At 35.5% G+C, this 19,235-nt stretch overlaps 1 protein-coding gene and 1 long non-coding RNA gene across 2 annotated transcripts; one reads left to right on the top strand and one right to left on the bottom strand.

Moving 5' to 3' along the window:
* Positions 1-1,896: 1,896 nt before the first annotated feature.
* Positions 1,897-9,553, top strand: LOC138696584 (uncharacterized). The gene is made up of 2 exons (XR_011331419.1): positions 1,897-5,108; positions 7,664-9,553. It is a non-coding gene; the product is annotated as an uncharacterized lncRNA (long non-coding RNA).
* Positions 9,554-10,849: 1,296 nt separating this feature from the next.
* Rpn8 (regulatory particle non-ATPase 8) lies at positions 10,850-18,884 on the bottom strand. The gene is made up of 5 exons (XM_069821726.1): positions 18,641-18,884; positions 17,639-17,731; positions 17,213-17,391; positions 12,982-13,185; positions 10,850-11,589 (listed from the first exon to the last, which is right to left on the bottom strand). Exons 1-5 carry the CDS (start codon positions 18,813-18,815, stop codon positions 11,272-11,274), a joined length of 969 nt encoding a protein of 322 aa, XP_069677827.1. The 5' UTR covers positions 18,816-18,884; the 3' UTR covers positions 10,850-11,271.
* Positions 18,885-19,235: the final 351 nt, after the last annotated feature.

Below are 19,235 nucleotides of genomic sequence, written 5' to 3'. Positions count from 1 at the left end.
TAAATGTCTAAAGATCACAGTTTATGTCGAATGTTGGTTATATTGATTACTGTAGATTTTACCAATTTTAGTCAATATTCTTTTTTTCTTTAATCAGTTATTTAATGACTATCAACTACAACTTTATCTAGCATTGATGAGATTGGTGACAGTGAAATAGTATTTTGCGAGATGAATCTGAGGATTGCTGTGAGATAACATGGCATTCAGAAAGAACTCAACCAGGTAATCAACCCAAGTGAAATTCGAACCGACGACTGAGTGCAACCTCTGATCACGAGTCCCATTCATTATTCCAAGACTACCTACGCTAGTGGCTGTCATTCATCTGTCTAACATGTCAATATTGTGAAGCTTTGCATCATTAGCTCTCTATTAATTTATACATGATATAAACGATGTAATTTGCCATACTTTACAGCTGGTACAGCAGAATTAATTAAACAGAGAAAAACAAAACTATAATTTGAGGGCAACTCACTTGCAGTTATTTAACAATACATATAAATGGATTAATGAGTTTGCTGTTATAAGCTTTATGATATTGAATTATTTTATAAAAGGATAAGTTTGTTGCATAAGCTTAATTCTATCACAGTCACCATGAAAGGAAAAGCCGGATTTCTACTTATTAAAGATGCTTTCCATAATGTTAAATTCCTCCTTGTTTGATGTTCCTCCTTGTTGTCCAAAGATCAACAACATTCTCTACCTATAACAACTATATTTGATCGCTCAGCATTTAAAAACCTTCCTAAGTTTCTCTTGCATCACCAAAGCTTATATGGTACTCTAGCACTGCTCATTCCATTTCGGAGTTATGGAGGGACTGCCCCCCCCCCCTCCAAACTTGTCTGAACTCTTTATTTTTCTATTAACGTTAGAAAATATTGAATTCAAAAGATCTATTTTCTTTTGTTTATGATTAAGTTTTTGTGCTTAAATTTATGAATTAATGTCTTCAGATCATGAGTCTGGAATTTTAAATTTTTGAATGTATAAGAATTTCTATACCTCATTCGAGGAATGAAAGCACTATAATGTTTCTTTTGTAACAGCCTGTACTCATGTGTTAAGAGTCTGCAGGTGTTCAAGCTGCCACTTGAGATGTGTGAATAACATACAGCACAAGAATGCAGAAAAAAAGAAAAGTGATTCGGGTATAATGTGTAAACTTAAAGACGAGATTAAATAAAATAATTAGAGTTTACATTTCATATGATATCTTCAGTAAGGTAAGCTTCATATGAAAAGTTTCTGTTAGCACTGTTACGTAGTTTTATTGATGCATGCATATGTTTCTGTATGAGAGAGAAAAAGAGGGAGATTGTTTTAAGTTATGTCGTATTATAATTTATAGTTGACCTACAGTTCAAGCTCTATTAACTCGGTTCGAAACATTGCGGATATGGATATAATACTATAAGAAACATGCCCCCCCCCCGAAAATACCTTTATTAAATGATCACATTCCGATATACTGTACCACCGTCAAGCTATAACGAGGGAAGGAGGTAAATGATGTCCCCCTTAACCCTATTATATGGGGATTCTATAGTTTTGCTTTGCCCCTCCAAGAAACGGTTCTCTCTCCTCCTATGCATTTGTCTCTGTAGCTTTTAATTTTATCGTCTATTTCGTGTACATTAAACCATGTCAACAGGATGAATAACAGCAGAATCCCAAAAACAATCCTGTTGCAGACCACTAGGGAAAAGATTATGATGATGACATTCATATCTGTGCTTCTTTTCTTACCAGTTCTTTTATAATCAGCAACACTCCTAAGTAGTTTCATTTCTGTTGCCTGTGATCTTGTTTTATCCCTAACTTGCATCTAAATTTCACTTCCGTATATCAGAGTGGCACTGATGTAACCTTGTAAGATTTTAAAATTGTCTCCCGTATATCAGAGTGGCACTGATGTAACCTTGTAAGATTTTAAAATTGTCTCCCTCTTTACCTTATTGTTCAAAGTTCTTCTGGTAGTGCGATTTAAGTAATTACATTTTTATATTTTCGCTTCCTGATCATAATCTCTGAAATGTGAAAAAGTAACATCCAAAAATAAAAATCTGTTTACCTGTTCTGTTGCGATATTTTCTATCATCTTATATCTTACAATCTGTCCACTACTTTGGAGTAGTGATCGCGTTTCTGACTACAAATCTGGCGACCTGGGATTGAATCCTGGTTGGGAAAAGTTGAGGTTTTTCCTCAACCAATTAAGAGCAAATCCTTGGTAACTTTAGGTGCCAGAGCCTGGATTCATTTTGCCGTCATTATCACAATCTTCATTTATCCTGCTTACTTCCATACTCATTTCATCCTATCATATAGGGCTAACAGAATTCGACCTAATGGGTGCCCCAACCTCAGAACAGGATACTTCATAACCACCAAGAAGCAAGCAGAGGCACAAATGGTTATACTTCATTGTGCAAAACATTAAGAGAAGAAAAAAAAAACTTACAGTCTCTGTGTACACACTGTGTACAGTATGGATACATTTGTTGTTCGTGTAACACACTCCAGGTATCCACATAACCAAGCTTCATATGCACTCCAACTCTTCTTGTACTGATTTCAGGATTCTGATCCACATCATCAGAATCTCTTCCTCCTTCAGAGATTGTACTTCTTAGCCATCCTCTGTTGCCAGACTGAGGTACAATACTCTTGTTCTCATACAAGGAGGCGAGATCTGGCATTTGAGCTGTGCGAGAGGGGAAAGAAAGTTTGTTATCTCAGATTAAAACCTGTCTTCCCTCTCCATATCCATTGGTGATATAGCCACATCATATGATAAGGTCAAAGGACAGGGTCTTGCCTTCTCTACTGTAGCAAAGAAGTCTCAAATGTTTTTCTCTTCAGACATCTGCATTTTGGATATTATTCCTGGCACAAATGACATGCCTCCAAAGCATTGCCATATTCATCAGCTAACTCACTAGTTCAGTACTTCATCTGAGATCTCGTCACTCAATCACACTCAATAAACTCCAACAGAAACCTTTAAAAACAGCGATTTGTATAAGCAGACTTAGTTTTTGAAGATTGGAAACTCAGCACTCAGTCACACACACTCAAACTCCAACAGAAACCTTTAACTGTGCTTAAATGCGACAAGCTCATATTAGTAAATTTATTGGCATGTAAAAGAACTCCTGCAAGATAATTCTGGCACACCTGCAATGCTGATATAACCTCGGCAGTTGCGAGCGTCGTTAAATAAACCATAATTTGAATTTTTTGGAACCCATTCCTTAAGTTTTGTCTGTGTGGCTGGTGTAAATCTACACATGGGTTTAGGAAGATTTCATGTTAAATTGAGAAAAATGAAGGGAAATTGAATCATGTCTCCAACCAAGTGTGGTAAAGTGAAGATTGTTCCCTGTAGTATTGTAACTGACTACAACTGTTCGAAAATACCAGCTATTCATTGAAAGATTGTAGGTTAGGTTCTAAAAATACCAGCTGTTCACAAAAAATGTATATGTTAGATGAGATAAGACGTTTAATAGATGGAAGGGGAGGGAGGAAACAGAAGCACCCTGTCTTACTTAACACCCTATAATGTAAGAGCTAGAAGATCTTACAAAGAAACTCTTAAATCGTAATTTGATTTGTAGTTGATCATTTTTATATTGCTGGGATCTATTCATAAAACTCGACAATTGTAAATATGCCATTCTGATAAATAACAAATGATGACTATACAAATTGTCAAATTTCTGTTTCATAAAAGTTTTACCATGACAGGAAAGACTTTTCTGACAATATTAATTTCTACATATTTGTAGAATTGTCATGAAATTCTGACACCTCATGTTTCGTATATCATAAGAAGTTGACAATTTATTGTTGCAGTAGTTGGGCCATATTGTAATTGGGGCTATTGAATATTGGCGTGGATTTTAGGGGAAATACTTTACTTTAAGTAATCCATGCTCAATACTAGCAGCAGTAGCAGCAACAGCGGAGAAAGTAATGATTGCAAGGAACCACACAGGACAAAGGGTTTTAAAGAAAGGATAAATGTAAATTACATTTGTGCGAGATCGTGCGTATTTGCTTGGTTTCCGCACAAAACCAATCCGCGGAAAGTCTAAAATTCCACATTCAGTATTCCCAACCTAACACACATAACAATTTCCCTCTTCTTACCACTTAAGTGACATATTGATTTTACTGCTTTAGGCTTTTAACATATTTTTAGAGATGTTCAATATAGTAATAATTATAAATTGGAAACTTACCACTGCAATTTCACCTAAATTGCACTGTTAATTATTGTTTTTAAATATTTGCAAAAATTAAGTAAACTCTACAACTCCACTGAAGTTACTGCATTCGTGATGCAAGTAACATTAAGGAAGCCGTGAAAAAATCAACAAGATTCCAGACTCATCATAGACTGGGGGAAAAAAAAGACAGATGTATATCACGGCCTGCTGGAGTATAGTAAACACAGAAAACATTTTAAAGGAACAATGTTGAAGATAGATATATTTGTTTTCCAAAGTTGCTGTCATTGAACAGAAACCGAGATGGAGATTTCATTGCAACTAATTAGAAATTCCTCTTTCAGGTATGTAATAAACGATCTTCGCACAAAATAATGTACGATACACGAGCGGTATGTTTTCTTTCAATTCTCGGAAATTAAAAAAGCTCAACTTTTTTTCAAACTTTTCCTCGAACATCAAAACTTCAACATACCGCTCTTGTAAAGCATATTACTATTTCAGTGAGTCTGTATTCATGGAAAAAGTTCGTATTAGCAAAACATCAGCCGAAAATATGAGCAAAATAAGAGATTTACTGCACAAAACAAAAAGAAATAAAACACTTGATCCAAAATAATTGTGTGTTCTTACACTGGATGGGAAATGGAGCTCAGTATCATTTAACTGCTGATGCATTGAGGTTACTGAAATCATTCAACAGCACTTAATGAGCGCAGCCAATTTGCCAAGAGCTGATGGAATTATCAATGGATGCTTCCTTTGAAAATGAGCCTGCATTTGTTGGCAGGAATGTCGTTGCTTTCTTTAATCAAATTTAGAAATGTAATTTTCTCTCTCTTCATAATTGATTTTCTAAAGGTGAAAATTTTATTGGGGGATTTCAACGCTAAAGTAGGACGGGAGGATATTTTTAGACCAACTATTGGAAAAGAGAGCCTACACGCAATTAGTAGTGACAATGGAGTTAGATTAGTCAACTTTGCCACATCGAAAAATTTAATTGTCAAAAGTACAACATTCCCCCATAAGGATATACATAAATATACTTGGACTTCTCCAGATGGATTGACACACAACCAAATAGATCACATCTTGATAGATAAACGGAGACATACTAGTATAGTAGATATTCGAACTTTCAGAGGTGCAGACTGTAATTCTGACCATTATTTGGTGATTGGAGAATTAAGAGAAAGATTATCAGTAGCCAAGCGAGTAGAGCAACAAGTTAATATTACTAAATTCAATATTTTGAAATTAAAGGACGAGGAAGCTAAGCAAAATTATCAGGTCGAAATTTCGAATAGGTTTGCCACTTTAGAAAGTTCCGACGAAGTTGAGAAAGAATTAGATGTTAATAGCGTGTGGGAAAATATCAGAGATAGTATCAAAATTGCAGCTGAGCAGAGCATAGGTTATTATGAAACTAAGAAAAAGAAACCGTGGTTTGATGAAGATTGTTGCATGGTAGTAGAAAGAAGGAAACAGGCAAAATTGAAATTCTTACAGGATCCAGTTGAGGAGAATAGAGATAATTATTTCAATGAAAGACGGGAAGCAAGTCGTACACTTAGGAATAAAAAGAGAGGTTACTTGAAGGAAAAACTGATTGAGGTAGAAACAAATAGTAAGAATAAAAACATTCGAGATTTATATAAGGGTATAAAGGAATTTAAGAACGGATATCAGTCAAGGGTAAACGTGATCAAGGATGAGAATGGTGACTTGCTTGCAGACTCTTCATCAATCCTAAACAGATGGAAAAACTATTTTGCGCAACTACTAAATGTACATAGGCCAAATAGAAATGATCGGGATGATATTGAAATACAAACTGCTGAGCCATTTATACCCGAACCCACGATTTCAGAAGTCGAAATTGCGATAGAAAATCTGAAAAAGTACAAGTCTCCAGGTATCGATCAAATTCCAGCAGAATTAATACAAGAGGGTGGAAGTGCATTATATAGCGAAATTTATAAACTTGTACTTGCTATTTGGGAAAAGGAAATTGTACCAGAACAATGGAAGGAGTCCATAATTGTACCTATTTTTAAAAAGGGGGACAAAACCAACTGTGGTAACTTTCGAGGAATATCACTTTTGTTGACGTCGTACAAAATTTTGTCCAATATTCTTTTGAGGAGATTAACTCCGTACGTAGATGAAATTATTGGGGATCATCAGTGCGGTTTTCGGCGTAATAGATCGACTATTGATCAGATTTTTTGTATTCGGCAGATAATGGAGAAAAAATGGGAGTATAAGGGTACAGTACATCAGTTATTCATAGATTTCAAAAAGGCATATGACTCGGTTAAGAGGGAAGTATTATATGATATTCTTATTGAATTTGGTATTCCCAAGAAACTAGTTCGATTAATTAAAATGTGTCTCAGTGAAACATACAGCAGAGTCCGTATAGGTCAGTTTCTATCTGATCCTTTTCCAATTCACTGCGGGCTAAAGCAGGGAGATGCACTATCACCTTTACTTTTTAACTTCGCTTTAGAATATGCCATTAGGAAAGTTCAGGATAACAGGCAGGGTTTGGAATTGAACGGGCTACATCAGCTTCTTGTCTATGCAGATGACGTGAATATGTTAGGAGAAAATACACAAACGGTTAGGGAAAACACGGAAATTTTACTTGAAGCAAGTAAAGCGATCGGTTTGGAAGTAAATCCCGAAAAGACAAAGTATATGATTATGTCTCGTGACGGGAATATTGTACGAAATGGAAATATAAATATTGGAGATTTATCCTTCGAAGAGGTGGAAAAATTCAAATATCTTGGAGCAACAGTAACAAATGTAAATGACACTCGGGAGGAAATTAAACGCAGAATAAATATGGGAAATGCGTGTTATTATTCGGTTGAGAAGCTCTTGTCATCCAGTCTGCTGTCCAAAAATCTGAAAGTTAGAATTTATAAAACAGTTATATTACCGGTTCTTCTATATGGCTGTGAAACTTGGACTCTCACTCTGAGAGAGGAACATAGGTTAAGGGTGTTTGAGAATAAGGTGCTTAGGAAAATATTTGGGGCTAAGCGGGATGAAGTTACAGGAGAATGGAGAAAGTTACACAACACAGAACTGCACGCATTGTATTCTTCACCTGACATAATTAGGAACTTGAAATCCAGACGTTTGAGATGGGCAGGGCATGTAGCACGTATGGGCGAATCCAGAAATGCATATAGAGTGTTAGTTGGGAGACCGGAGGGAAAAAGACCTTTAGGAAGGCCGAGACGTAGATGGGAGGATAATATTAAAATGGATTTGAGGGAGGTGGGTTATGATGATAGAGACTGGCTTAATCTTGCACAGGATAGGGACCGATGGCGGGCTTATGTGAGGGTGGCAATGAACCTTCGGATTCCTTAAAAGCCATTTGTAAGTAAGTAAAGGTGATTATTAATTTTAATGAAGTCAATAATGACATGCATTATAGATCATTTGACCAACTTGTCCCTTATCTATTACCTACTTTTATAAAAATATGAAATGAATAAGAAGAAATAATTTGTTATTGGTCTTACATGTTTATACATACTTTGTGTCATTGTCATGTTTATGAAACGCTCTTGACAATTGTATTCGTCAAAGCAGGTAAGAATTGTCAGAAAACAAATGCTACAATATTATGGCATACCAGTATTTGTAGAATTGTCATGATTGTAGAACTTGTCAGCTGTATGAAACAGGACCCAGATTGAGGGAAATCCAACCTTAAAAAAAAGTGATAGTAGTAATAGCACAGTCTAGTACAGGGCTGGACAGCAAGAGCGGATTCTACTCTCGCACAGGGAGCCATATGATTTCTCTTCAACCCCTTTCTTCCCCGCAGAACACCGTGCAGCGTTGATTCTGTGACGGATGAATATTAAGCGTCCCCGTTTAGAGTCTGGATGCGCTCCCAATGCCTAGCCCTGGTCTAGTATATAGTCATGAAGCTTGAGTTTATGAGGGTACCAGGAACAATAGACTGTGCAGGTACTATTTCGCATTGTCTGTGATGAGGCGATTGTAGCGATCCTAGTGGTTAGCAATTACCTATGGATGCATATTTACTACATATTGAGCTTAGTGACTGTATATACTAGACTATGGTAATAGGTTTTGTTGTGATCTTATCCTCAAGAACAATTTTTACACTTTAGGATTAATAAAACCATTGAATTTGAATAGAAAAACAGGGAAATTATTTACTATTTAAAAGCTTCTGGCACTACAGGAACAAAGGCCATTACATAGTGTATGTAGATCAAATTTACGTTAATGGATTACACTTGTCATATATTTGATCTTCTGGCTATAATGCTAAAGTAAAACAAAATAGTAGTTTTGTGCATTACTCTGTGATATAACATGGTTATCTCCAGTGGCTAACAAGAAAGACAGGCACGGCGCGAGTCACATTCTTAGTCATAACATGACCAACACTGAATAAGTTTATATGTAAATGCACGTTTAACATGAGTTTAGTATAGCAATTCCTTTGTTTTTTAGAACTTTGAACATTTATTTATATTAGACGATTGTCAAGATGGCCATGACTGGACTGTGATAATCATATGACTCAGATTCGTGCCGAAGCCTGTCTTTCTCGTTAGCCACGGTTATCTCCATTATGCTGGAGATGCTGTTGTTTTGTGCTTACAGACATCTTTCCTTATTGGCTCCCTTCCTTTCCTTCCCGTCATGCACCGCTCTATACCAGAGTCTTTCTGCTCAACTGGATACTTGCACCTGTCATTCCTCTGTTATCCATTATAAGAAGCAGTTAGCTCTCGTTTGGAATAGGGTATTGTAACCTGCTGCACTTCAGTATCTAGTCATCTGATCATGTTTACTTTTACACAGTTGTTTCTATGTATGTCTTTGATAATGTTAAAAAATATTAGATAAGAGTATTTTAAAGACCTAAAAACATTACCTACAGGAGTGATAAGTGTACTGTATATATTTTACAGAATTTTGGACTACGACAAAAAGAACTGAATTCCCGAGAAAAATGTTTCATCTAAATAAAGTCATTAAACTTAGCAGTCAAAGACTTTCTACAAACGTGAAAGATGATCAGCAGGTATGTGATTGTCAGAAATATTAGATATGAGAGTATTTTAAGGACCTAAAAATGTTGTCTAGCTAGAGAAGTGATGATTTACAGTTTAATAATGACGGTAGTAATACAAACTAGTAATAAAACAGACGATGGTAATATTTCTGGACTATTATTTTGTACCTGACATTGCTCTTTTTCCATGGAGAGTGATTAAAGCTTATGCCTCACACAATTTTATTGTATTTCGTATACCGTATTGTATATATGCGAATAATCCGTGCATCCTATTTTACAAGCAAAAACTTAAAAAGTGTTTGAGGCGAAGCGGTACCAACCTTATTTGAAATAATGCACGCACCCCAATTTTTCTTTCCTAAATTTCAGAAAAAATATGCACAGAATATTATCGTATATACGGTACTTTCTTGTATGTCCTATTATGGATCCAGTACTACTGGGTGGTGCAGATAAAAGTAGCCCGCCTCCTGTTTGAAAGCGAATGTGATATTTTGACTGCTTGAAATTTCATTAGTGTATTCTATCATATCAGCTACAACAATGGACAATTTTATGCAATAATCGATTGTTGGCATTCCTCCTATTAATATTTCATCAGTCGAATTACACGTGTCTGTTCATATTCTGCAAAATGACTTACTTGATACAAGAAAGAGTGGGAATTGTGGAAATGTATGTGAGAATAGGTTCAATTAAGGAAACCCACGAAATTTTCAGGGACAAGTTTCTGGATAGAAGACAACCGGCAAAGAGAGCAATACAGGGTTTGGTTAAAAAGTGGCCTGCTACAGGATCTGTGTGAAGGTAAGAGTTCCTTCAGCACACACCAAAAGTTATTAAGGGCATCCACCAAAGGAATACTGCATAAAATTGTCCATTGTTGTAGCTGTTTACTCATTTCATTATAATACGATAGAAAATAATGGAATTTCAAGCAGTCAAAATATCGCATTCACATTCAAATGGGAGATGGGCTACTTTTATCTGCATCACCATGATTTTTTTAACTCGATTTTTTCCAGGTTTGATTTCTCTAAAGTATGAAATAAAAAAATATAGAATTAATATCACTACCCAAAAAAATAATACAAAATAACATTCTCATAAACAAAATACTAGCATATTCAGCCAAAAAAATTAATGCAAAACCACCTCTTCTATATTCAACATTAAAACCTGAAACTAACTCCCTTCAAGCAGTAAGCTTATAAATCCATTATGTCTGCTAAATCAAAATTTACATTAAAAAAAGTCCACTACATAGGGAGTACAGAAGGTTGGATGCACAAAAGTAATTTCCTAATTATCTCAAAACATTAAATCTGCAGTTACATTACGTACTTAATAGTACTGGACCCACAATATACCAGTGTGTCAACTCCAGAGCTATTCACACATGAACTATGATGGAAACGAAGTAGCTGCAGCTAAAGTCATGTGCCAGTAAAAAACTATTTACGAAGGTACTGTGCAGTCAGATAAGACAAATGTCTTAAAAAAAACAAAGAAGCTTTGTAAAAATCTTTAATGAAGGTTAGTTCAGCACAATGGAACATTATGGTACCAACATTCCAAGAGCTACAGCAGAAAAAAATTCTATCCTGTAATAAAAAGGATAGAATATATTTTAAGATAAATAAATGATCTTTATTAAATATCAAGTTATTGGTTAACTTCAGGTTCTTTTCAGTCTGTAATTCTGACAGTCAGATGCAATTTCTTTTCACAAAGCACTGCTCGAATCCTTACAAGAATGCTGCTGATAAAATAAATATTCCAACAAAGAATCCCATTTTATTTTTTATGTAAGATTTTGAATTTACTTGTATTCAAAGTATTTTACTTAGCCTTAGCCGTTATCTTGCAAAGAGTTAAAGAGCTTATGTGATAAAGAAAATAAGTGTCAGGAGGCCAAACAACAAAAACAGTCCACTATTTCTTCTCTACTTTTACTTCTTCCTTTGTCTTCTCTTCCTTCTTCTCTTCCTTCTTCTCTTTACTATCTTTTATCTCGTCTTTCTTCCCTTCCTTCTTCTCTGCATCTCTGTTTGTAAGCTTGTTGTTGATAAGGTTGTGAAGTGCAATGATGGAGCGAATAAGAGCAGCTAAGTACACAACAAGCATTTGGTCATTTGTCTTCACATACAATGACTCCACAAAGTTACCATGGTTGATATCAGGAAGAAGGTTGAAAATATCTTGCAGCTGGTAGACTATTTGGTGGTTGATGGGAAGCTTTCCCTGAACAACCTGAAATTGTTAAAACTCAATTATAACCATTCTAAGTTAATTTCAATAGAGTTTAATAAAAAAGGACAACAGGATTTTAAAAGTGATGGGATGGGGCGATGACAAGGTAAAAAAGCCTGTTTTTTTGGAAGACGTAAAACTGTGGAGGCTTTGTGTCACGGATTTATAGAGTAAAGGTAAGCGTTCACTACATCGTATCGCACTCCTCGTACGAATCGCACACAACGGATATTTTAAGTGCAATGCGTTCACTGTAACGGCTTCACCTCATCGGATTCTCCTATCAGCTGTTTGAAACATGACGTCGTACGATATTGACAGTACTGAAAACAGAGGAGTTGAGGTTAGGTCTATTAATTATGTTTGTTAGCGAATAAGAATTTGTAATTGCTTCATGTGTCTTAATTGAAGAGGAAGAAACGAAAGAAATATTGGTTACATAATATATTTGCAAGAAACGACTTGATTACTGTAATGGGAACGCATCAAATTATATAATTCTTCGCAATTTTCTACACGCGAAATAAGTTTTCCGTCTGCCATTTTGGCGCGACACTGAACATGGCACAACATAATAGTAACAGTTGACCAATTAAAATTGATTTATTAAAGAAGGCCATGATCGCACGCATTGGAAAAGTTGCCCATCCGAGAAACGTGGACGGATTTGCCACGAGGCGATGCGTCCGATACGATGTAGTGAACGCGGTTACATAACAATTACAGCAAAGATAGTCTTTTTCCAATCTGTGTGATACGATGTAGTGAACGCTTACCTTAAGAGAATCCTGTACCTTAATGGGAGGATACAGTCACTTTCCTGGTCATTTAATACCCATGTCAAAATTTAACTTTGCTAGTCTTCTATTGTCTAATATTTCATCATTGGGAGTTATGAATTTCATCTAACATTTGGAATTCTTCACACTGCCAAAGGAAGAGAATCCAGAGAAGTTTTTGTCAATGATATCTAGCTAATTAAAGATCAACCAATCAAAGAACCTATATACCTACAGAACAAAATGAAAATATATGTCAGTTTCAGAATCTCATGAGTAAATTTTTATTACACCCCAGTTTAATTCAGTACATCCAAAGTTTGCAAATACAAATTCGTACAAGGAAAGCATTTTTAAAGGCAATAATCCTTAAGGAAAGTAAAATTCGTCTTGGATTAATAAAAAGAAATAACATTTCTTGTACTGTCATATTGAGTAATGATTTCACCTGAGAGATGTTTCAATTCCAAAAACAAATTTTTCACATTAGCAAAGCAACAGAGATCAGAAAAGTTTCAGTCGACCTTATCTAGAGACTTTATAAACATGAACGTATCCTCATTCATTTTTAGAAATTATTTTACCAACTGTCAAAATATACGTAACAAGTCACCTGGACTAGGTAATTCCTGATGTCTCGAATTTGGGAGTGAAGTCCTTTCAGTCCCAATAACTGATTAGTTATCCTCTGAGACAGTGTGCCCACAGTTGTATCCTTAATGTCTCTCAGCAGGTGTTCTACTCCAACTTCTTCTGCTTCCTCAGCACCAATCTCACTTGGGACGTGCTCAAATGTTTTAGATGTTGGTGAACCATCCTAAATATATGTATAAAAATAATAATAAATGCCTATTTAAACACACAAAATATCGTTACCTCAACCTATCCACATTCTTCTGAAAGAAACAAACATACAGGCTAGGCCTAGTAAAGTAATAATGAATTCGAAAATGTAATTCTAATGATGAAACCTTCAAGCAGATATAACTTGCAGTCCTGAAGAATAGTGTATGTGATCAATCCCCTCTAAATGTATTCAACTCAATGAAATAAAATCAACAGATAGGCCTATAACTACCATTTTCCAAGAATAGTGTACATGATAAATCCCCTCTAAATTTATTCAACTCGAAATAAAATTCACATATAACTTGCAGTTCTCAAGAACAGTAATGTGATCAATCCCCTCTAAATTTATTCAACTCAATGAAATAAAATCAACAGGTTGGCCTATAACTTGCAGTTCTCAAGAACAGTATATGTGATCAATCCCCTCTAAATTTATTCAACTCAATGAAATAAAATCAACAGGTTGGCCTATAACTTGCAGTTCTCAAGAATAGTGTATGTGATAAATCTCCTCTAAATTTATTCGTCAATTCAATTAAATAAAATCAATTTACGTCTCTATACATCTTACTAAACAGCCTAAAAAATGTTAGCTAGTGATGTTGTTGTTTTCTAATGTCAGGTGTTTGACGACAACAAAGTCATTTGATCTCTCGCACTCCAATATTTTTCAAAGATATTATCATGGCCAGCCACTGAAGCACAGATTTTGAGGTGTTCCGAATCCATTTCTTGGTTTGAGTTGCACAATGGGCAGTTAGGGGACTGACATATTCCAATTCTATGCAGGTGTTTGGCCAAACAATCATGGCCTGTTGCCAATCTAAATGCAGCTACAGACGATTTTCATGGTAAATCGGGAATTAACTGTGGATTATGATGCAGAGAGTTCCATTTTTTCCCTTGGGATTGTGTTATCAAATTTTAATATTAATTGTCTCTAAAGACAATTGTTTTAGTATTTCAGTGTTTACTTCTGATTTCAGTATTTCTTCTGTTAAATTTAGATTATATTCTATATTTAATAAGAGTTAAAGGGTTTGGTTTAATTTGTAAGTTTTCTTTTAAATTCGGGATATTGATTTTCTGTTTTAGATTATATTCTATATTTAATAGAGTTAAAGGGTTTGGTTTAATTTGTAAGTTTTCTTTTAAATTCGGGATATTGATTTTCTGTTTTAATTCTTGAACAATGGATATGAAACTTTTTTGAGTTTTCAATCTACAGAGAGGACTGTATGAATGCCAATTGTTTCCTGGTAATCTGATAAGTTTTTCATATTGAATCAGTGCTTTTTCTTCTATTGTCATTTTGATGCTGTTAATATTAGTGAGGAATCTCATAGAATCTATTGGAGTTGTTTTGATTCCACCAGTAATGAGTCTGAGAGCTTGGTTTTGAACATATTCTATTTCGTTTATGAAAGGTTTAGCCAGTTATGTTAATTTTGTTCTTTCCAAATGCAATACTTCAATATCACTAGATACAGTAACTTCAATTTGTGTACTGTACATTTGTATCTTTTCAAATTTTCTATTTATACTAGTTTCCATGATGATGGTACAGACTTTCAGGGATGAGTGAGAAGAGCAAAAACATCATTTGAAATAAGAAACCCTGGTACGGAAACGTCTCAGTTGAAAGTTATAAATCAAAGCCATTTGGGGTACCTATTAAATGGAATAAGAAAACTTAAATACTTTTGTTTGTAGATTTATAAGTATATTATCTTCAAGCTACGAAGAAAACATTTACAATAGTTGTTCAAATTAGCGTCCCCCAGCTTCGATGCAGGCTTGACAACATTGCAGTAAGCTTTGTCACATAGTCTTAATATCTCTGGAGTCAGGAGTGATATTCAGCTGGTTTGCACCAGTTCAGACGAACCGGTTGTTAAATTATTTTAAGGTAATATTTCCAATTATCAAGGACATATACTGTATATTTTTAACATAGGCACACAAAAGAGAACTGGTTGTTAAATTTCTTGACTATCAGCACTGTCTGGATGTTACAGGCAGCTATAATTCTTGCCAGGAAATCCTCTTCATTCTCTTGGTGTTTCATAAGCAAGACTTTTTACAAGACTCTACAAGAGAACTGGCCAAGAAACATGACCTCCTCTTCCTAGACACTTTTCAGGGAACGTCTGATTAAAATATTCACAAAATGATGAATTCACTTGCACTGACGAACATCAAGGGGGACATGTTGCAATAACTCAGGGAATACGACTCACAAAAATATAATGTACATTGTTGAAAATTGATCTTTTGGCCTTCTTCATCATCCCTGAAATTATGTAACCTCACCATGCCACAGAAACACCCAGTATATTTTTGTTTGCTCAAATAGAAATGGTAATTGATATTTATATTTGTGATGGCTAAGTGCTCAGAGAATGTGCTTCATGAAATCGTCATTTGAGAGCAATTTTCGATTTTCAATTGGTGTTCACACTACAGGTACTAGCTTGATGTGCTTATAATTTATAATGGTATACTATTAACCTTCACTAGCTTTTCACACTGGAAACTGGACTCAAATTCTGGGGAGTCCACGTAGATTTTGTACAGTGCAAATTTCCACAGGACATTCATATTCCTCTGTAATAAATAGCTCAGTGTAGCTTCATCAATTAGCTGATGGTTGCAAAGTTGAAGCCATGGGATATTTGGAGTGAGCTATTTTGTAGTTCATGTTTTTTCAGAGCAAGTTATTTGGTAAATATTTACAATAGCGTTACCACAGGAAGGAGGATAGCAAGGATTGCTCCTCCACTAAAGACATTACAGAATAGAGTAGGAAGGAGGGGTTTCGGTGGGGTAATGACATTCTTAAGACAATTGTGAGCATATGCAAGGCATACCAAAAGCCTAAACTAACCTAACCTGTTACTCATTTGACCTTACGAAAACTCGTCTTTTCTCTGTAATCAGTAAGGAAAAGGACGGAAATGAAATGTATGTGCTGTCCCTTCTTCCTAGCTACCCCTTCTACCTCAACAGAGTGATCCTGCCGTCCGCACCTTTCTGCCAGCACCCCACATTCACAGCAACTTTTCACTCTTATTTCAGTGTAAAATTGGTGCCAGCACTCAATTTTTATTTTGTTTATGGTACATATGACTCGACCAGAAGCCAAGTACGTAAATACATTTGTACCTTAATGTGGTATCACTATTATAAATATTAGCTGTTTCAATTTCCTCTGTCATTCTAGTTTCGCTAATACGAGTACTCCAGGTCTTCGATTCTGTAGTTTAGGAGGGTCTTTAAATAAAGAACAAGCATGTACCTAATTCTTAATAAATCACCAAAATGAAACAGACATGATTTTTTATTTATTATTAGAAAATTAAATTTGGAAAAATTTCTGGTAATCAGCAAGGGACCGCCAGTCTTTTACAAGGTATATGACAAGGTTAGTGGGTTAGTTGAGGGAATATCTAAGTGACGTGAGGCCGAGGAACATGCGAAAAGATTTCAATGATTTTCTCGACTTTACATCACTTAGATATTCCCTCAACTAACCCACTAACCTTGTCACATACCTTGTAAAAAACCGGCGATTCCTTGTTAATTACCGAATTTTTAACTTTTATTATTTCTCTGTAACATTCTCAGACATCAGTTATCCACCACTATGGAGTAACAGCATGTCTGACCATGAAACGAACTGGCCTGGGTTCAAAACCTGGTTGGGGTTTTTTCCGGAATTGGCCCTCAACCAACTGAAGCAGAATTGTTGGGTAACTTTCGGTGTTGGACCTCGGACTCTCGCCATATTCACATATCATCCACAGTGCTGCATGCTGAACTTGTACAAGAGAGTGGCCGTTTGGCTGCAAATATGCTTATCATTCACAGGAAAGGAATGGTAAGCACAATAAGGCTCAGGCTGCAGTGTAAGTCTTCAGTTTCCTCCTCCAAGAGACATTGGTTATTTGCAGAAACCGAGAATGTTTAAGGTAAAAGTTTCTCTTTTAACTTACATCATGGACTTCCTCAACAGCTCTGTATGCTTCTGTAGGAAGGCCGAGGTCTTTCGGTTTTGCATCTATGATTACAAGGACCGAATTGGGACAATATCGCCTTATCAGTTCATTGATGGCAACATCGTTTTGATGAAGTTTGGGTCCAGTATGATACCAACCAACAATTTTCTCCCTTGCTGAATATTAAAAAGAAACATGTAAGAATTAGAACAAACATACCATACTTCTTTAGTCTTAAGCTTTAATATTCACAATATTTAGAATATTTTTCATTTGTAACTTTTAAATATAGTATTAATCACATTAAGTAAGAAAAATGTATTCATTTCAACATTAAATTACGTAAGCTACCAGGCCTATCAGAATCTATACTATCTAAAACTCTAATATAGGCCCTAGCTACATAATGTACGCACAACTCACCATTAACTTTCTTGAACATGCCATACATGTTTTCAAGGTAATCATGATCCAGAAACCATACCGATTTGTCTTTGTCATCTTCATCAAATGGAACTGGAAAACAAAAATATGTTGTAAGCGTACCATTACCGAAACGAGCGTTGAGCGACTTCCGCCGATTTTGGAATAAACACCGACGCACTTGAACTGGCTGCATAGAAAACAAAAAAACACACTCAATCGCTTTCACCTTCATCTTGACGGGATAATAAAAGCCTAAACTAACCTAACCTAAGTGCGTCGGTGTCTATTCCAAAATCGGCGGAAGTCGCTCAACGCTCGTTTAACCTATATTTTTACAAAATCTGTAACTTGAAGGTAGAAAATTGAATTACGCAACATAGCAGAATAATGCAAATATTAACTTAGTTTAACATTGTGTCTATATGAAAGTTATATACGATTTATTAAAATTAAACAATACGCGTAAGAGGCACAATTAAAATAACAGACTTTTAGATTCAAACTCACACTTCAAAACATATTAACAAAACTGCAATGGTGCAGCGTGAAAGGTCAGAGACTAACTTCCAGATGAGGCGTGTCATAATAGGTCTAGCTGTATATGGTTTCATTTCAAAGTGTGTGTATTTGTGTGACTGAGCTTTCTTGTTCCGTATGACACGTGTGTATGTAAACTGTGTGCCAAATTATGTTATAGATACCGCATCAAGAGAAATGTGCGTAAAGAAAGTGGTCAATCAGTGAACTTGTCAGACACATAAACTTAGTGCACTATGCCCAAACATTACATGTAGATCTTAACTACGGTATGTTCACGAAATGACAATATTTCATTCGTTATATTAGAATCAATCATGAGCAAATTTCAGTTTTCTTATAAATGTATAATAACATGTACAACTCAATTATACGCCAATATAATATTCCTGATTTATATACATTCCATTATAATATAATATTCCTGATTTATATACACTTCATTATATCTTGCATTCTAACCTGCAAAACTGTTCGACACGTCCAAAACACCTTTCGCACGCCAACACCCTAACAAAACTCCAACAACTCTCTTTTGGTTCCCTATTTTTCCCATACGATTAAAATGATCAACTACACTTAATAATACAAGTGGGTGAACCACCACTTTGTTAGTAACAACTTCCTGACTTGGCATTTTGTTACTTTTCTCCAACCATTAATATTTCACTTTCACTACTTGCCCAATACAATGAACTTGTGAGAACGGAGCGAAATATCGCTCTCGCTGCGAATGATCCTCTCTGATTTTGTCACGTATATAGCTTTGTACGGAGGGAGTTGAAATGTCTGGCGCTCACTGCATTGTAGGTACAGTAGGCGTACGTTGAACATAACGTCTTTGACGTTGAATGTAAAATATAATGGAATATATCATGACAACTGACAACATTGCAACTTAATTTTAATGATGAAGGATGGGTGGAGCTAAGAAAAATTCTCTCCGACACAGGGACTCGAACCCGGGTTTTCAGGATTCAGGACTTCGTCACTTTTTCCGCAATGTACGCTCTTGTCTATTTCTTTTTCGATGATGATACTTGAGATTGTGATCTGT

Source organism: Periplaneta americana, chromosome 3 (assembly GCF_040183065.1).
Source record: "Periplaneta americana isolate PAMFEO1 chromosome 3, P.americana_PAMFEO1_priV1, whole genome shotgun sequence".
Classification (NCBI taxonomy): Eukaryota; Metazoa; Arthropoda; class Insecta; order Blattodea; family Blattidae; genus Periplaneta; species Periplaneta americana.
Note: the sequence above shows the minus strand (reverse complement) of the source record. Positions and strands in the feature narration are given on the sequence as shown.

Coding starts and splice junctions, on each gene's coding strand:
- Rpn8 (XM_069821726.1), bottom strand. CDS start 18,815: ATGCCAAGTCAGGAAGTTGTTACTAACAAAGTGGTGGTTCACCCACTT. Junction 17,732..18,640: donor CGTGTCGAACAGTTTTGCAG/GTTAGAATGCAA, acceptor TTTGTTTTCCAG/TTCCATTTGATGAAGATGAC. Junction 11,590..12,981: donor TCAGGAATTACCTAGTCCAG/GTGACTTGTTAC, acceptor TAACAATTTCAG/GTTGTTCAGGGAAAGCTTCC.